This window comes from Peromyscus leucopus, chromosome 2, assembly GCF_004664715.2.
Source record: "Peromyscus leucopus breed LL Stock chromosome 2, UCI_PerLeu_2.1, whole genome shotgun sequence".
Lineage (NCBI taxonomy): Eukaryota > Metazoa > Chordata > Mammalia > Rodentia > Cricetidae > Peromyscus > Peromyscus leucopus.
In genome coordinates, this window is record NC_051064.1 from 136,656,489 (window position 1) to 136,675,185 (window position 18,697).

Sequence of the window (18,697 nt, forward strand, 5' to 3'; positions counted from 1 at the left end):
TGTAATATTGTTGAAACCAGGAAAAGCAAAACCATGGATGAGGAGAACTCACTGTAGCAGCTTCGGTGAGGAAGAGAAAGGGCCTCGACCTGTCACTTAGTGGATTTCCGTCATCGTCTATCCTCCTGCTCATCTTCATTCCGTGATGCACTGTGGTGCCCATCCTTTCCAGGGAGGAAAATGTGGCTCAGAGAAGTGAGTTTTCCTCCTCTCAAAACTTGGGACTGAGAGGTAGGGACCTAGATAACTCAGCAGGTAAGAACATTTGCTGCACAATCCTGAGAGCCTGAGTTCAAATCCCCAGCACCCGTGGGAAAAAAAAAAAACGAGTGGACCGGTAACCCAGCTTCAGGAGAGGGAAGCAGAAGAGGAGCCCTGGGGCTTTGCCGGCCGCTAGCCCAGCTCCAGGTTCAATGACAGACTCTATCTGAAGGGAGAAAACAGCCAGTGACCGAGCAGGATGGTTGATGTCATCCTCTGTGTTCTGCACACATGTGGGCAGGGCACACTCACCCACATGAGTGCATTCACCACATACCACACTCACATTCACATACTCACCCACATGTGTGCATTCACCACATACCACACTCACATTCACACACTCACCCACATGTGTGCATTCACCACATACCACACTCACATTCACACACTCACCCACATGAGTGCATTCACCACATACCACACTCACATTCACACACTCACCCACATGTGTGCATTCACCACATACCACACTCACATTCACACACTCACCCACATGTGTGCATTCACCACATACCACACTCACATTCACACACACACACACACACACACACTGTGCCAACAACGACAAAACTTGGCGATTCGGCTCAGTCGGTAGCATGCTTACTTAACATTCACAAACCCCCTAGCACCCATAAACAGGGCATGGTGGCATATACCTGTGACCCCAGCATGTAGGGGAAGAGGCAGGAGGATCAGAAGTTCAATGTTGATTGGGTGTGATGGCCCCCACCTTTAATCCCAGCACTCAGGAGGCAGAGGTGAGCAGATCTCTATGAATTAAAGGCTAGCCTGGGCTACATAGTGAGACACTGTCTCAAAAAGAGGAGGAGGAAGAAGAGAAGTTGTTCAAGGCCATCCTCAGCTACGTAGTAGGTTTGAGGCCAGCCTGGTCTACATGAAACCTTGTCTCAAAAAGGAGAAAGAGGAAAAATTTCTTTTGGCTCACGGATTCTGAAAAATGTTCTGTCGTGGCGGGGAGTGTGTGCTGGAGGGAACAGCAGCTCCTTCTCTCGTGGTGGGAGTGAGGTGACGACAGATGCCCAGGCCTTGTTGAATCAGGAAGTGCAGAGCTCAAGACAGCGAGGAAGAAGATATGCCTCCTCTAAGAGACCCACTTATGCTAGCTAGATCCCATGCCCCCACGGTCCCATAACCCCCCAAAACAGCACCATCAGATGGGGACCTGGCATCCAGGCGCCTGGGCCTATGGGAGGCATTTAGGCTTGAATTTTAACAGGAGTTTGTTGAAAATATAACTTCCCAACATTGCTCTGGGAGAGAGACAGGCAGGCAGACAGACAGACACAGACAGATGACAGAGTGACAGAGAATACACGTTTTGTCATCAGTATTTGGGACAGAGTCTTGCTATATAACCCCAGCTGGCCTGTCTTTCATTACATAATCAGGCCGGCTTTGAACCCATGACAGCCCTCATGAACTCATGGCCTGTGTCTCCCAAGAACTGGGATTACAGGTGTGCAGTACCAGGCCAGGCTTAAGAATGTGTGTGTTAGGCCGGGCGGTGGTGGCACATGCCTTTAATTCTAGCACCTGGGAGGCAGAGGCAGGCGGATCTCTGTGAGTTCGAGGCCAGCCTGGGCTACCGAGTGAGTTCCAGGAAAGGCGCAAAGCTACACAGAGAAACCCTGTCTTGAAGAAGGAGGAGGAGGAGGAGGAGGAGGAGGAGGAGGAGGAGGAGGAGGAGGAGAAGAAGAAGAAGAAGAAGAAGAAGAAGAAGAAGAAGAAGAAGAAGAAGAAGAAAGAATGTGTGTGGGGTTATGTTTTATTTATTTTTCGTGTTCAGGCCACACAGGAGTCCGTTCTCCCCTCCCACCATGTGGTTTCTGAGGATCAAACTCAGGTCATCAGGCGTGGCAAGAGCCTTGACCTCAATGAACCATCTTGCAGGCCCAAGAATTTATATTTTTAACAAACTCTTGTGAGGTTTCCCCTCAAGCAAATTAAAGTAATAGTGTCTCCATCCGCAGCCTCAGTTTACAACCTTTCAACAGCCCATCACAGGACAGCAAGGCTGGGGTGATTAAAACCCTTAACCTCCAAGCCCTCAGCTCTGTGAACAGACAGGACTTGCCTGGGTTTCTGTCCTGAAATAAGGCTAAACTTCTGCAGGTCTCTAAAAGGCCAGGTCCTTCTGTGTTCCTACTGAGTCAGGGTCAGCCCAAGCAAAGAGGCTGTGACCACTTCTTCCTCCAGATCTCCACCTTCCAGACAGTGCACTGGGACAGGCATGACCAGAGAGGGTCCTGTTTGCTTCAGATCCTGGCTGCGTTGAGAATCAGAGCTCTGAAGCCCCAGCCCACACACTCAGCCCGCCCTGGAGACTGGAGTAGATCCAGAATCTCCATGGACCAGGAGGAAGGAGGCATCTAGGTAGGCAATTCTCCACAGCAACCAGAAGTTGGTCCCATCAGCCATGGACAGTTGCTCTCTGAAAACAAAACAAACAAGCAAACAAAAAATGGTTGTAGACTGAGTTGTTGACAGAGATGACAGAGCTCCAGTGACCCTTGGCTTGGTCATGAATCCAAGAAGATAACGGACAAATAAAAGGGAGAAAGAAAGAGGAGAAAGACGGAAATAGATGGGAGATACGGAGCCAAGCAAAAATGCATTTCTTGCGTTTTGATCACAATTTAGTCTTGTAGCTATTCTGCAATAGCTGTGGTCTGAATGTTGGTGCCCCCACCCCACCCCCAAAAAAGTGTGTGTGTGTGTGTGTGTGTGTGTGTGTGTGTGTGTGTGTGTGTGTGTATACATGTGGGGGGGGGTGGCACATGCGAATGTGAGAAGGCCAGAAGTCAGCATCGGTGTCTTCTTCAATCACTTCCTACCTTAATTTCGTACAGGCTCTCATTGAACCTGGAGCTCGATGATTGGCTGGACTGGCCGGTCAGCGAGGCGGCTCCTGTGTCTGCCTCCCAGTGCCGGAATTACAGGCCCATGCCCTGCTGGGGTCCTCACATGTGCTCATCAAGCACTTTACCCACTGAAGCATCTCCGGAAGCCCTCACAGGCTGGCACTTATCCCTTTTGCAGCTGGGTCAAGAGCCGGGAACGTTACAACCTGATTAGGTCCTGCTGAGGGGTCGGTGGGCAGTCCTAACCTCTTCAGCTCTTCTGTCGCATGAAGACACAGCAAGAAGAATTGAGACGTGCTACACTGGCTGGTTTTATGGCAACTTGACACATGCTAAAGTCATCTGAGCAGAGGGAGCCTCAATTAAGAAAATGCCTCCATGAGATCAGGCTGTAGGCAAGTCTGTCAGGCATTTTCTTAATTAGTGATTGATGAGGGAAGGCCCAGCTAAGTTGGTGGCCCTGGGTTCTATAAGAAAGCAGGCTGAGCAAGCCATGAGGAGCAAGCCAGTAAGCAGCACCCCTCCATGGCCTCTGCAACAGCACCTGCCTCCAGGTTCCTGCCCTGTTTTGAGTTCCTGTCCTGACTTCCTTCAGTGGTGGACTATGATGTGGAAGTGTAAGCCGAATAAACACTTTTCTCCCCAACTTGTTTTTGGTTGTGGTGTTCCACCACAGCAATAGTAACCCAACCTAAGACACACAGAAAATGAGACTTGACCTTGAACTTTCATACCTCCAGAACTATGAGAAATAAATTTCTATCCTTTTTAAATGACCTAGTGTATACCAGGTCAAATAGACTGAGACAGTATTTATCCACTCATTTTTTTTGTTTTCTATTAATTAATTAATTAGCTTTGCTTTGAGACAGGGTCTCATGTAGCCCAGGTTGACCTCAAATTTGCTATGTAATTGAGGCTAGTCTTGAACTCCTGATCCTCCTGCCTTGACCTCCAAAGTGGTATGATTATTGGCATGCACCTCGCTTTCCATTCATTTTGAAAGACAAGTTGGGGGCCCGGCTGTACTCCAGGCATTATTATTTCCTTGGGGCTAGGGATAGAGTGAATGTAGGAATGCTATCTAAAAACCTTTTCCAGTCTACAATTAAGGAACCTGAGGCTCAGGAAGGAGGCTGAAGGCTGAGCATGACGCCACATGCTTGTAATCCCAGCACTCAAGGTGCTAGGGCCGGAGACTCATGGATTCGAGGCCAGCCTCAGCTACAGAGTGAGACTTGTCTCAAGATTTAACAATGAACTAAAAACACAGAAAGGAGGTCAAGGCCCCTCAGAGGCCAGGTCGCCCTCGTTAGTGAATAGAGGTTCCTATGACCAGCATCAAGGCCGAGAGCTGTGTAACTGAAATCATCTTCCTGCCACTCTGTTTCCCGTCTCAGGGTTGACTATACTTACAAAGGACCAAGTGATATGGGGCTGCATCACCGTGCATGATGGGCTGAGGGAGACAGGGGAATGGACCCCATGTCCAGATGGATGGGGCAGTGGTGAGACAAGACCTTCAATGTCCCCAGAGTTCAGGAGAGGCCAGTAGAGGCCTCATTTGTCAGCCATCTACGGTATGTCTGGTGCTGTGGGGGAAGCCGAGGACTCTGCCGGGATCCTTTCCAGTTGGAGACTGGAAAGGTCTCACTGTGTAGCCCAGGCTGGGTCTGGATGCCTGGGTCCATCTGCCTCAGCCTCCTGAATGCTGAGATTACAGGTCTGTACCACCACGGCCTGCAGGCAGACCATGGGGCAGCCATTACTGTCCCCTGGAATATAGATAAACCAGAAAAAGGTGACTTGCTAAGCCAGAAAGCCAGGGGACTGGTCAGGATCCTGAACAGTCACTCTGAGGTGCCCCTGACTCTGGCGTGTGTCTGAGTTGTCACTTCCGGCTGCCTCAGAGGGCAGGGACAACAGGGCCTATTTTAGGGCTGTGTTCTTCTGAGAAGAGGTGCATCTCACTTAGACATCACAGCAAGTGTGTGGACCCAAAGAAGCTTTCTAGATGGGAGAATAGGAGATGAGGAGGCAGAATGGTACATACTTGAAACCATAGCACTTGGAGACTGAGGCAGGAAGATTGCCAGCTGCAAACTAGCCTGGTTTACCGTCTCTCAGAATAGTAACAACCTTGTGTCAGAACAACCAAAAAAAAAAAAAAAAAAAAGGGTCAGGCTGAAATGATTTCTCAGTGTTAGAGGCCTGGCTCCAGTGAACCCGGGTTCAATTCCCAGCACCCACAGGGCAGCTACAACCATCTGTATTCTCCAGTTCCAGGGGAGCTGACGCCCTCTTCTGGCCTCTGTAGTTAGCAGGCACACATGTGGTGCCCAGCCATACATGTAAGTAAAACACTCATACACATACATTTTTAAAAAAAGGAAAAAAAAGTGTTTAAAGAAAAGGATGTTGGAGCCAGGCACTCCAGCATCCTCCCTGGGAGCTGCTATGCCCCCGGCCTGGGGAAGAGACAGACTCAGGGAAGCTCACAGAGGGCTTTGCAAGTGCAGCAGGAGATTAAGATTAGGACCAAAGAGCTCAGTGCCACTCACACCCTCTCCCCAGGGAACAGGCTCCCAAGTTCTAGGAAGAGCAGCCCGTGACATAACCCTGGTGCCTGTGGTCCCGTGAAGAGGCCCATAGAGAAGCCATGTTCTCCAACCTAAAGCTGGCACACTCTTCCCAGACCTGCTCACGCTCTGGAGGGTCATGACCCTCCCTCATGGCTCCCCAACTCCTCTTCTGGGCCTGCCTCACCCGCCACACACAACCGTGGGCAACCCAGGAGCAGGACCAGTAGCTGCTAGAATGACGGACCGGAAGAAGCCACACGTCTCTGCCTTAGCCGAGGGAATCAGAGTTTTCACATTCGGGTCACACATCTGCATGGAGCCCGGTACCCGGGCACGCTGTCTCTGCCTTTCAAGAAGGAATTCAGATCAGGGAAGCTGGAAGCCGTCCCCAAGGTACCCTGCAGCTGGAAGGAGAATTGAGAGCAAACTATAGCTGGGAACGCAGCGTGTCCACCTTCCCCAACCCAGGCTGGAGCTCTAGGCGTTACTGTTCGCTCTAGGCAGGGAATGGGGTGGGGTGGAAAGGCTAGAGGTGGGGGAGGGGCAGCGTGAGTAGTGGGGGCCACCCCACCTGTTGCTGCTGCCCAGCAGCGCTGGCAGGAAGGCACGGCCCTCCCCTCTGCCTCCACCCTCACCATACTTCCCATCCATTGTCATCACACTGTCTCAGCGCTGCTATATTTAAGACGGTGCAGGGCTCCAAGATCACATTCTTCACCCGTCCTCACTGAGCCGAGGGCAGGAAGAGACCAGGGACCTTCTTCCTGTCCTGGAGACATTTGTGTGGACACTGCTGTTTCCGTGAGTCACATACAGGGATCAGGGTCTGAGAGAGCCCTGCTGAGAGAGACCCCAAGTCTCTTTCCACAGGGGAAGGCCTATGTGGGGGTTGTATACAGTGTATGTGTAGTGTACATGTCTGTGGTGTATGTGTCTCTATGGTATGTGGGTTTGTGTATGAGTATATGATGTGGGGGGGTAATCTATACATAGGTTTACATGTATGTCTATAATGTGTGTATGTGTTCATGCTGTGTGTGTGTGTGTGTGTATCATGTAGCGAGGGGTAGTATTTGTGTGACTATGGTGTGTGTGTCTATAGTATAGTATGGGGGATATGTGTATATGATGTGTGTATCTATTTTGTGTGTGTGTGTGTGTGTATGTGCTATAGGGTATGTGTGTGTGTGTTTATTGTGTGTGTGTATATATATATATGTAAATATACTGGGAAAGGGGCTTGGGAGATTTGAGCTTGTTAGCACCCCAAGTGAAAACAGGGAACCCCAGAACTCTATGCCTCATTTCATTGTTGTAGCCCTGGGTCGTGAGTCTTCCGGTCCGAGTCCTCCTTGATAGTAAAGCTAAAAATAAAGAAAAGAAAGGCCCTTGGGGGGACACTTGGAACTGGAGCCTTTGCTGCATGAGGCAGCCAGTCAGGGAGCTCAGAGCTGACAGGTCCCACAGGGCATGGAGCGTGCCTGCTGAGTCCTGGTTGTTCGAACCCAAACCCTGAAGTCCTGCAGTGCCAGATCCTAGGGCCACCAGGTTCCTCCGGCACAGGGGATGGGGATGTGGGGCTCTGCTGGGAAAGGAACAGCCTCCACTAACCAGGCCAGATCATCACAGCCCTCCCGGGAGCTAGGAAGCCACTGCACGTCCCGGCCTGTGCCGACCCACTGGGCAGGATACATCCACTCCAGCCCAGCCAATAGAGCTCCTCACAAAGGGCAATGGAGGCCACGAACCTGTTCCCTGCTTTAATCCCACACTTCAGTCAGCGCTTTAAAAAGCATCCATGGCTCACCGCAGAGGAGGGGGTCTGGAGGCTGAGTGCCAGTGGGCCACTGTGTTCCTCAGGGCAGAGTATCAGGAGAGAGCCAGTGCTGACGTCAGAGCACAGGAACCCTTGCTGTTGGGGTCGTGGCCAGTGTCCCAAGACATCAGTGGAGCCTCGCTCCCCAGGTCAACCCTTGTAGCTGAGGAAGAAGTGTGAGATGGGCAGGTCTGGCTAGCTCTCTGGGTGTATAGATTTTTCCTATCCAGGAGATGCCAGAGCCAGCCTAAGTGGGCAAACATCCTTTGGCTCTGCTGAGACACTTAGGAGCCAGGAGACCTTTTAGAGCAGCCCTTAATGGCTGCAGGCTACAGCAAGACACTGTCTTGGCTGATGGTCACAGCTGTGGGCAGCACAGGAAACCAGACCTTAGTGAAGTGGAAAAAGCACAGGTCCATTGACTAACCCCCAGCGGCCTGAGCCCCACCACCGAGTCACATCCGACCTACACACAGATTCTAAATAATCAGTAAGATGGGGCACTTTCTCAATCGGGACCAAATTGTAGGGTAGAGATTTATAACACCAATAGGAGTAAAGGAGAGAAAGTTCTAGAAGGCCTGCTACGCTTTTACAAGGCTTCTAAGGAAGATGGTGGCCATGCCTGACACTAGGGTAGGACTTACTTCTCCAGGCTTTCAGGAGTGTGGTGGGTACATTTTACAGATGAAGAAGCCAAGTTATAAAGTCCAAGGGCATGCACTTGGAAGCAGGAGGGAGAACGAGGTCATGGGATTGCACCCAGCCACTGACCCACAGTCTCTGCATCATGAGTTCACATGGTACCTTCAGATTGGTCTTAGAAGAGTGGCTGGGATGTGGAAACCTGTAGTTCAAAGGCACAGGGTAGGACTCAAGGAGATGAGACACCTGCCCATTCTGGGACCTAGACCCAGCCTCGGACAGCATCATGCTGTCACTCGATGTTGCTTGGATTCTAACCGCTTCCTTGGGGGAGGGGGTGAGAAGGCGTGGCATCAACGACACAGACACAGGGAGTCCATTGAAAGAAAATAATGAACTCATTTATTCAATAACAGGGAAGGCCTCCTCCCAGTGCCCAGTCTGTGTGGTTGTCCCTCATTGGCTGGCCATCATCAGGAACTCTGACATCAATCAGGAACTCTGACATTGAGTGTTGCTAGGTCCTCAGGCAGACTCTGCACAATCAGAAACTCTGTCAGCAACTAGGACCTCTGACAGTGACCAGGGAGGGACTCTGACAGCTCCTGTTGCTAGGCCCTCAGGCAGACTCCAGGTTGGCTCTTAAGGAGTACTTATGTGCATGCTTAGGCAACTGGTCTGAGCCCATTTCCTTGACCCTATGGGCCTGTCCTACTACAACTCATCACCTAGAAAGCCAGTGAAGGGGATGAATGGGACAGGACTGGCTGACAGCTAGGACTCTGCTCCTCAGTGGGGTTCTGCTCACCCACCGCCAAGGCACGTGGGACATTAGAGAAGCCAGGCTCTCTCTGTGCCTGCCTTGATCACCTTGGTCCCTCACCTTCTCAGGCTTCAGTTCCTATGTTCCTCTAGAGCAGCGGTTCTCAAACTGTGGGTCGCAACACCTTTGGGGGACAGTGTCACATAACAGATATTTATATTCCAACTCGTAACAGTAACAAAATTATAGTTACAATGTAATGAAGTGGTAACGAAATAACTTTATGGTTGGGGGTCACCACAACGTGAGGAACTGTATCGAAGGGTCACAGCGTTAGGAAGGTTGAGAACCACAGCTCCGGGGGAAAGAGGATGCCTGGTGGGATGACCGTACACCTTGGCCTTGACAGGTTGTATTCGCAGTCATGACTCTGCCCCACGGTCCCGAAAATGCCGGGGAGCCCCAAGCCTCCCAGGCTGTGCAGGTGCACAGGCTGGAACACAGGCAGGAGGAGGAGCAGAAAGAAGAGCGTCAGCACAGCCTGCGTATGGGCTCTTCCGTGCAGAGGAGGACTTACCGCAGCAGGTGGGAGCACCCTCCGCAGCGGGTGGGAGCACCTCCCACAGCGGGTGGGAGCATCCATCCCTGGTCCCTCCCCGCCCCAGGACCCCAGTTTGAAGCATAGCCCAGCTGTCTGTAGAGCCTGTCTGAGAGGAGACACGGGCTGATGGGGGGAGTGTGTTGCGACTTTTTGTCACATGTCAAAGCACCGAGAAAAACACATTAAGAGTGGGAGTTTGTTTTGGGTTTTTTTTAGGGGGGCTAGCCATTTATGGGTTGCATTCCAGTCTTGACTCCACTGCTTTGAGCCTGAGGTGAGGCAGAGCAAACGGGACAGTGTAGTGAGGAACAAGGAAAGGAGGGAGGAGCCTGGGACATGACAAAGCCCCCAAGACCTACTTCCTCCAACCAAGGTTCACCTCTGGATATTTCTTCTGCTCCCAATAAAACCCTCGAACTGAACCTGTCAGGGGATCCATTGACTGACGAGCACACAGCCCTGTGGTCCAGTCACTTCTCAATGAGTAGATCTGCCAGCTGAGGACTGCGATTTCAACACAAGTCCTTTAGTGGATCCTCAGATCCAGACCCTAACAGGAGGCACAGCGTGTCCTCCGGAGCCCATCTGGGGTGGGCAGACACCCCTGCTCTCTGAGACCCCAGCATGAAGAGGGAGATTCAATATGAGAAGGGAGCTCAGGGGGTGCCTGCTGGTACCCTAATGAATAGCCATGGTCTCAGGAACCCCAGGGAGTCCCCCAAGAGCAGTGACCTCCCTTTCTCCTGGCAGTGAGGAGGAACAGCAGTTCAGCTCCGAAGACTATGCCCTGGCTGCTGCCCTGGCCCTGACAGCCTCCTCAGAGTTGTCCTGGTAAGTCACATGACTGTCCCTGGATGAGGAAGGGCTGGCTGTCTTGACCCTGGTTCCTGTCCCCTGTCCCCCACCTCCCCACTGGGCTCCCACTGATACGCAGTGGACCTGTCCGAAGTCCCTTTTGGAGGAAAAGGGCTGGGCAGGGTGCAAACCAGCCACTTTCTCCACACCCAGCTTCACACACACACACACACACACACACACACACACACACACACTCACACACACGCACACGCTCACACGCTCACACTCACACGCACACACACTCACACACACACACACACACACACACACTCACACTCACACTCACACACACACACAGGAAGAGTCCCCGCAGCAGGAAAGGACTGTCTCCTAGCAGCTATCCTCATTACCCAAAGAGAGGGATCGGCCATGGATTACAGAGCTGGTAACAATTGCAAGTCTCACACAAGGAACGGAAGGTCCCTGAATGCCTCTCCAGAGGTACCACAGCTTTGGAAAGGGCCCTGAGCTTAGAGGTCTGGGACACAGTCCTGCTGTCCTTAAGTCAATCACTAGACCTCAGTTTCCTGCCCTATGAAATGGGGAGGGGAACACTTATCCACCTGGACACAGCAAAAATCAGTCAAGGAAGCCAGGCGTGATGATACACATCTTTAACCCCAGCACTCCGGAGGCAGAGGCAGGAAGATCTCTGTGAGTTTGAGGCCAGCCTGGTCTACCAAACAAGTTCCAAGACAGCCAAGGGCCACACAGAGAAACCCTGTCAATAATAATAATAATAATAATAATAATAATAATAATAATAAATCAGCCAATGTTTATTGAGCAGCCCTCACACACTCCATTCACATGCTTATTAAGTTCTGTTGGTTAGCAGGTCCCCCACATATATACACATTTACATACACACTTTTTTGAGGCAAGGTTTTATGTAGCCTAGGCTGGCTCAAACTTACTATGTAGCCAACAGTGGTCTTGAACTTTTGGTCCTGAGTTCCGGGACTGTAAGCATGTACTACCACATCTGGTTTATGTGGTTCTGTAGACCAAACCCAAGGCTCTGTGCATTTGAGGCAAGCACTCTACCAACTGAGCTGAACCCCCCAGTCCCCTTCCAAGATGTCTGCAGGCAGAAGAGGATGCAAGGCTGTGCTTGGTCCTAAAGCATACTCCCAAGGACCACTAGCATGTGAGGGTGGGGGTACGACTGCTCCAGCCTCCATGGGCCCTGTCTGAGTTCTGACCCTGCAGGGAAGCTAAGCTGAGGTGCCAGACCACCACAGTAGAGCTGGAGGAGCGTGGACAGAGGCGCGTGGGCTTTGGCAATGACTTGGAGCGGATAGAGATGGCCTTCCTCCGGACCCAGAGGCTGCTGCGCCAGAGACGTGACTGGAAAGTCCTGCGTCAACGGGTGAGGCACTGGGGTCCCCCTTCCCGCCAGCCTTGGATCTAACACCCACCACAAGCCCTATCCTCACTCTCACCCCCTTCTCAAAGGAAAGGACTCAGGTCCTGGGTTCCAATCTCAGTACCCCTATGCTTGGCTGAGTAACCTGGGAAAGGGTCAGGCTGTTCTTGAGCCTCAGTTTCCCGCCTGTGACTCGGGTGTGGCTGTAACAGCTCTGTGCTGAGGTAGAAATTAAATGAGCTTAGATTTGTGGAGTGACTTCTCAGTGTCTATACGACCTTCTCAATTGTCCAGGGTCCGATGTCCCTTCCCTACCCACTGTCCAGGTCAGACTTCAGGCAGCTTCTTTACATAACATACGGTGTTTTTCATGGATTGACTCACTTACTCCCCATTACAACCCCAAGGGAGGGGGTGAGCAAGTAGATATCCTCATCATCCTCATTTTACAGGCAAGGAGAATGAGGCTCTGCCTATGATCCCATAGCTGGTCCTACAGCACATTTCCTGCCCACTGAGCAACACTGCCTCAAGGTGGAGTGGATGAGGGCTCAGCCAGTCTGAATGCTGGGGCTGGGGGGTGGCAACATTGTGGGAAACCCATCCCTGACCCCTAGGAGTCACACACCCCTTCACCTCCAGACAGAGGAGAAGGTCCACGAGGCCAAGGAGCTGATTGAGCTGTGCTCTGGCCGCGGCCCCTGGTTCTGGATCCCGCTTCGCTCGCATGCCGTCTGGGAGCACACCACTGTACTGCTGACCTGCACTGTCCAGGGCTCGCCTCCATTCCAGGTTACCTGGTAAGCTCCTGGGGCTGGAGACCGAGTGTTCACTCTGCGCCCATCTCTCTTGGAGGTCTTTGTGGTCCTCCATCTTCACCCAAGCTTCCTCTGTCTCAGCAAGGCCACAGCCCACAGACTCTGAGCTCTGCCCACCCTACACACAGAGCAACGACAGCTGCCTGGGAGCCTCAGGCCACCTCAGGCCTTGGTTATTCTTAGTCACCTTCCAGCCAGCCTGGGCCTGGAAGACTGGCCCCCTGGAGAGCCAGCCCTTGTAAAAATATGATTCTGGTGGTGTGAAAAGGAAGCTGAGCTGAGCTGAGCATCTTCAGCACTGGAGACTGTCTGGGAGGATGGAGAGCTAGCGAGGAGAGGTGGGAGGGCAGGACCCTGCTGGGAGAGCAGGCTCAGATCTAGAGTGTGAGCCTAAAGTCAGGCCTACCATTCCCTCCGCTGAGTCAGAGTGTGGCCTCAGGTGTATGATGTCACCTTCCCGGATCCTCCTGGTTTGCCTTCACCTCCTGCTCATACAATGGGCTGACAATCCCTTATCCAGCTGATGCATGGCTAAGGGTTTAATGTCCCACAGAGGAAGTCCTCAGACCTTAACAAGAGCTGGGAAAGTGCCAGGCATGGTTGCGCATGCCTGCAATCCCAGCACTCAGGAGGCTGAGGCAGGAGGATCTTGTCTTTAAAAGAAAGAAAAATGGAAAGAGCTAGGAAAGCAGGAGACATTTCCAGAAGCATACCAGAACTCCAGAAGCCTCATGGCTGTGAGGGTTCCCCTGAGCAAGGTGGTGGAGATGGGATGATAGTGGCCACTTCCTAGAAGGAGTCACGCTGTCCACAGAGTGGATCCAGTCCCTGTTCACAGGGTCTTAGGCCAATTGCCAGGCATGCTAGCAGATAAGGAGGGGGCTTCAACAATATTTACCATCAGCATAGCCTTCCCAGGCCCTGTCAGGGTCTCACCATCAAGGAACGCTCAGCCCAGGGAGGACTGGCCACAGAGAAGTATATTCATGGTCCTGCTCAGATCAAAGGGGATGGGGAGGGAAGGTAATGGCTGTCCAGGACTGAAGTGTCCAGGAAGGCTTCTCAGGAAGATGTGGCATGAGAGCTAGATGGTGAAAAGCCCATGGTCCAAAAACAGAAGAAAAAGGTAGCATCTTGCTGGGACCCGCTTTATACAGACCCAGAACTCATGTCCCGTTTGAGCCTTATCTAAGGTCACATAACCAAAGTGGACCAGGATTCAAATGCGGGAATCCTTCCAGGAGCCACAGAGCAAGAGACCAATAGGTAAACTCTTTTTTTTTTTTAACTTAAAGCGCACAGTGCTGAGGAGTTGAGGATGGGAAGCATGCAGGCAGGAGATATCACAACCAAGAGTGATATCTCCAGGGAGCTGGCCTCCAGGCTGGCCAGTTCCAGCTGGCACACTTTCAAAGCCAAGCACGGGGCAGTGTGCCGGGCATTGAGACCGAGGTGCTGTGGAGACGAAGGCAGTCCTATGTGCAAGTGGCTGGCCGCAGTGGGAGGTCTGCTTCCAACTCAGACCTGGGCTGAGTGGGGGTTCAGAGCCCCAGCTGTCCATCTGCAGCCAAGCCCCGCCCATCTTGGCTCTTAAGCCCACATCTAAGGCATTCCATGGGAGCCTCTAGGAGGGGGATTGGTTTCTGCTCCAGCCAACAAGGCCAGCCCCACAAGCATTCCTGAAAAGGGAGAAGCCAAGGCCAGGCTGTCCAGCCCCACTGACTCTGGTGGCCCCAGGGGCCCCTGGCTCTGTGATCCCAGAGCAGAACCATGTGACTGGTCTCTAAGGGTAATATCCCTGCTCAAGATCCAGGCTTGTCAAGAGAGTCCATTCATTCAGCAACTATTGAACATTTCCTAGCTGCAGAAGCACTGGGAAGACTCAAGCACACAGCCTTACCCTAGGGAGGCAAACACACTGAGCCCTGGGTTACACAAACTGGAGCTGGTGTCCCTGAGGGTACTGGAGCTGGTGTTGCTGAGGGTGCTGGAGCTGGTGTTGCTGAGGGTGCTGGAGCTGGTGTTGCTGAGGGTACTGGAGCTGGTGTTGCTCACTGAGGTGCTGGAGCTGGTGTTGCTCACTGAGGGTGCTGGAGCTGGTGTTGCTCACTGAAGGTACTGGAGCTGGTGTTGCTCACTGAGGGTGCTGGAGCTGGTGTTGCTGAGGGTGCTGGAGCTGGTGTTGCTGAGGGTGCTGGAGCTGGTGTTGCTCACTGAGGGTGCTGGAGCTGGTGTTGCTCATTGAGGGTGCTGGAGCTGGTGTTGATCATTGAGGGTGCTGGAGCTGGTGTTGATCATTGAGGGTGTTGGAGCTGGTGTTGCTCACTGAGGGTGCTGGAGCTGGTGTTGCTCACTGAGGGTGCTGGAGCTGGTGTTGCTCACTGAGGGTGCTGGAGCTGGTGTTGCTCACTGAGGGTGCTGGAGCTGGTGTTGCTCACTGAGGGTGCTGGAGCTGGTGTCACTGAGGGTGCTGGAGCTGGTGTTGCGGAGGGTGCTGGAGCTGGTGTTGCTCACTGAGGGTGCTGGAGCTGGTGTTGCTGAGGGTACTGGAGCTGGTGTTGCTGAGGGTGCTGGAGCTGGTGTTGCTCACTGAGGATACTGGAGCTGGTGTCACTGAGGGTGCTGGAGCTGGTGTTGCTGAGGGTACTGGAGCTGGTGTTGCTGAGGGTACTGGAGCTGGTGTTGCTGAGGGTGCTGGAGCTGGTGTTGCTCAGCAACAGCTGGAAAGCAGGCTGGAGCCAGACAAGTTGTATGACTGACCAGCCCAGGTACATGGAAGATCTTCAATGTCAGAGACACTGTAAGGGAGAGACAAGGAAAATGCCCACAAACTCCAGGCAGCTAGGGCCCTCGGCCAGGTTGATCAGGTCAAGGGAGGCCCACTCTGGCCATGGTTAGCCCACAGAAATAAACCTTGAATCTCACTAAAGTCACCTAAAATAGATCTTTCAAAGGACCCTCAAAAATAAAATCTAGGGCTGCAGAGATGGCTTAACAGTTAAGAATGAGTACTGTTCTTCCAAAGGTCCAGAGTTCAATTCCCAGCACCCATGCTGGTAACTCACAACTGCCTATAACTCCAGCTCAATGAAGCCAAAGTCTCTGGTTTCTACGGGTTCGAATGCACAATTCCCCCCACACCTCCTGCACATAATTATTTTTAATTAAAAAAAAAAATTAAAAAAAAAAAAAGAGCTGGGTTGTGGTTCCAGGACAGCCAGAGATACGTAGTGAGACCCTGTCTCAAAGTCAATCAATCAATCAATAAAATCTAGCATCAAAATACACTGGGAAGGCTAAGCGCAGAAACACAGGTCTATGATCCCTGTTTTCAGGAGGCTGACTGAGGTAGGAAGGTCACAAATCTGAGACTGGCCTGGGCTACCCAGTCAGACACTGTCCCCAAGAACCATGAGATTTAGGCAAATAGTAAAAGTTTCTCTCGTGAGGCCCCTAGCTGGAAGTGCAGGATGAGGCCGAGGGCCCTTTCGGTGCAGGCCACGCCCTGAGCTACAGCTGCTGCGTCTTGAGAGGAAGGCTGGACAGGCTGAGGTGTCTGGAATGTTCCTGACAGGTGTGGGCTAGGGGCCTGGCCCTCAGAGCTGGTGTGTGCCCAGATTAGGCACTGCCCTCCCCACAGGGGATTTAGCTGGGCCCCTTTCTGAAATGCATACAGCCTGGGGACAGGGTGGGTGTGCCTCTGTTCTGTGACCATGGAGATAAACAGAGCACCCAGGACAGACAGGCCGGGTCCAAGGAAGGCTTGTCCTCAGCCTGGGGCGCCCTCTGTCTGCAACAAGATGCCCTCCTCTTCAACCTTAACTGCCAGCACTGGAGCAGGAAGAGGCGTGTCTGCATTCACCCCTGACACACACACACCACCACCACCACCACCACCACCACTACAACAACAATACTGGGGGTGTGCTCAGAGTTTAGCACTTGCCTAGCATGTATGAGTCCCCAGCAGGACTACAAATACACACACACATACACACACACAAACACTCCACACTGGCATCCAGGTCCTACACCAGAAGTCCTAATTTTATCTGGGACACAGCCTGCCTCCTGAGCATGGAATTACTTTATCTTCCAGCAGCTTAAATAAGGTAGGAATTCGTTTTTTTCTGGTGTCTGAACACAGCACCGGCCACCGGCAGTTCTGCCCACAGTGTCCCAGCCTTCTTCCAGCCATAGGACACAGAGGAGGTCACAGTGATGCAAAGTGTGTTGTCAGCAGCTATGTGGCACCTGTCCTCATTTGCTGTTGACCATTGTCATATGACCACACCTCCCAGAGGGAAGGGCAAGGAGACAGGCAGTATGTTGGGAGGCGCCAAGGTAAATCCTGTTTCTTTAGGACTAATATGAAGGAGCAATGGGTGGTCTCTGACGCAGACCCTACAAAGCGCGTGTCAAACACCATACATAGTGAAGAGCCTCCTGGGCTGCTGAGACAAACCTGGGCCTCATGTGTGGAAGGCAAACGTTCCACGCTGAGCCTGCACCCCAGCTCTCTGTGGAGATCTTGAAGGTTTCTTGGGTGATTCAATAGAGAGCTAAAATTAAGAACAGAAAGCCAGATGTGGAGGTGTACACCTGTAATCCCAACACTCAGAAAGCTGAGCCCTGAAGATCTCAAATTCAAGGCTCATGTGAGCTACATAGTGAGACCCTGTCTCCGAAGAAGATGGAGGAGGTGGGGAAGAGGAGAGGAGGAGGTGGAGGAGGAGGGAGGAAGGGGGAAGAGGAGAGAGAGAGGAGGAAGAGGGAGATGGAGGAGGAGGGAGGAAGGGAGAAGAGGAAGACACGCAGCAGCAACTAGGCTTGGTGGCTGTCCACTCGTGATCCTAGCGCTTGAGAGATGGAGGCAGGAGGATTAGCAACTCATAGTCATCCTTGGCTACATTTCCAAATCAAGGCTAGCCCAGGCTACCTGAGACCCAATTTCAAAGCTTTAATAAATAAACGACAGTAATTATAATCTCTGCCATGGGGAGTTATAGAGAGGGGTTGTGGGGCTTTTGTTGGTACAGTCCCCCCAAAGAGGAGCAAAAACACAAGGCTTAGTCCTTGGTGTGCCCTGGAAGTGCCTCTGGTAGCAACCCCAGACTGGGGTGGATCTCTGAACAGTGAGCAGGGCCGAGGAAGTGATACCCCCACCTCAGGATCACAGCAGTTCTGCATTGTCAGCCCTGTGTGCAGGGCCAGCCCTGTGCACTCCCACTCCCCAGGTGAGGACACCGAGGCTGGCAGTGAAAGTCCCCTGGGTGTTGCCAGCCGGTGAGCCGCCCATGACGGAGGCTGGAATCCAGGCCCAAGAAACTTGGCATTCTTCCTGCTCACGGCAGCTACTCTGTCTCGACAGGTATAAGAATGACATCCGGATTGACCCCCGCCTCTTTCCAGCCGGCAAGTACCGAATGACCAACAACTACGGACTCCTGACCCTGGAGATCAGGAGGTAAACCACAGACCCAACATGGCCCTTCCATGACTCCGGTCCCAACACTGCTGAGACCAAAGCTGGACCCTGGTGCCCGGGTTTAGTCATCCTCAGAAGGCTTGTAAGACCAGGGGAAACCTTAGGGGTATAGTAAGACTGGTCTTTGAAGCAAGAGAGATCTTGCCCCAAGTGCCAGGGAACAGAGGGACACCAAGGGACGCTTGGCTTGCTGATTGGGCCAGATGGACACATCCCACTCCTACTCTGTCATCAAGGTACCTTGGACAGGAACCAGTCCTGCTTTTTTGGGCACACACAGGGTTGATCTGGCTGGTGATGAGACCCAGGCCTGAAACAGAAGATCTGGGCATTGTGCCTGGCTCTGGCATGGACTGGCACTAGTCCTCAGCAAGTCTACTGGCCTGTGTGAAAGGAGGCAACCCTGCTCCTGGTTTTTGACTTGGAGATGTCAATAGGGCAGGAGGTGGTACCTGGAAAGAGGCACAGACAGCTAGCTGCATTGAGTTTCAGTTGCTGTGGGATTCTGGGAGAATCGCTTCACCTTTCTGATCTTCTACAGTCAGTAATGAATGCAGTATGGAACACGATATTTTCAAAGCCCTTGGGCTGGTTTAGGCTGATGAGATAGC

General features: G+C 52.4%; 1 protein-coding gene across 3 annotated transcripts in view; it reads left to right on the forward strand.

Annotated features, from left to right (window-relative positions):
• The first annotated feature begins 6,389 nt into the window (after positions 1 to 6,389).
• Myom3 (myomesin 3) overlaps positions 6,390 to 18,697 on the forward strand; it is a 55,286-nt gene continuing 42,978 nt past the window's right edge. For 2 of the 3 annotated variants that reach the window (XR_005090934.1, XM_037203071.1), the window contains exons 1-6: positions 6,390 to 6,529; positions 9,362 to 9,537; positions 10,304 to 10,384; positions 11,624 to 11,783; positions 12,423 to 12,580; positions 17,970 to 18,065. Coding sequence is in view for 2 of the 3 variants with exons in the window: in XM_037203071.1 (XP_037058966.1) it covers positions 9,377 to 9,537; positions 10,304 to 10,384; positions 11,624 to 11,783; positions 12,423 to 12,580; positions 17,970 to 18,065 (656 nt within the window). In the remaining variant the exon portion in view is untranslated. The remainder of the gene's footprint in view (positions 6,530 to 9,361; positions 9,538 to 10,303; positions 10,385 to 11,623; positions 11,784 to 12,422; positions 12,581 to 17,969; positions 18,066 to 18,697) is intronic. The other variant, XM_028875247.2, reaches the window with a different exon arrangement.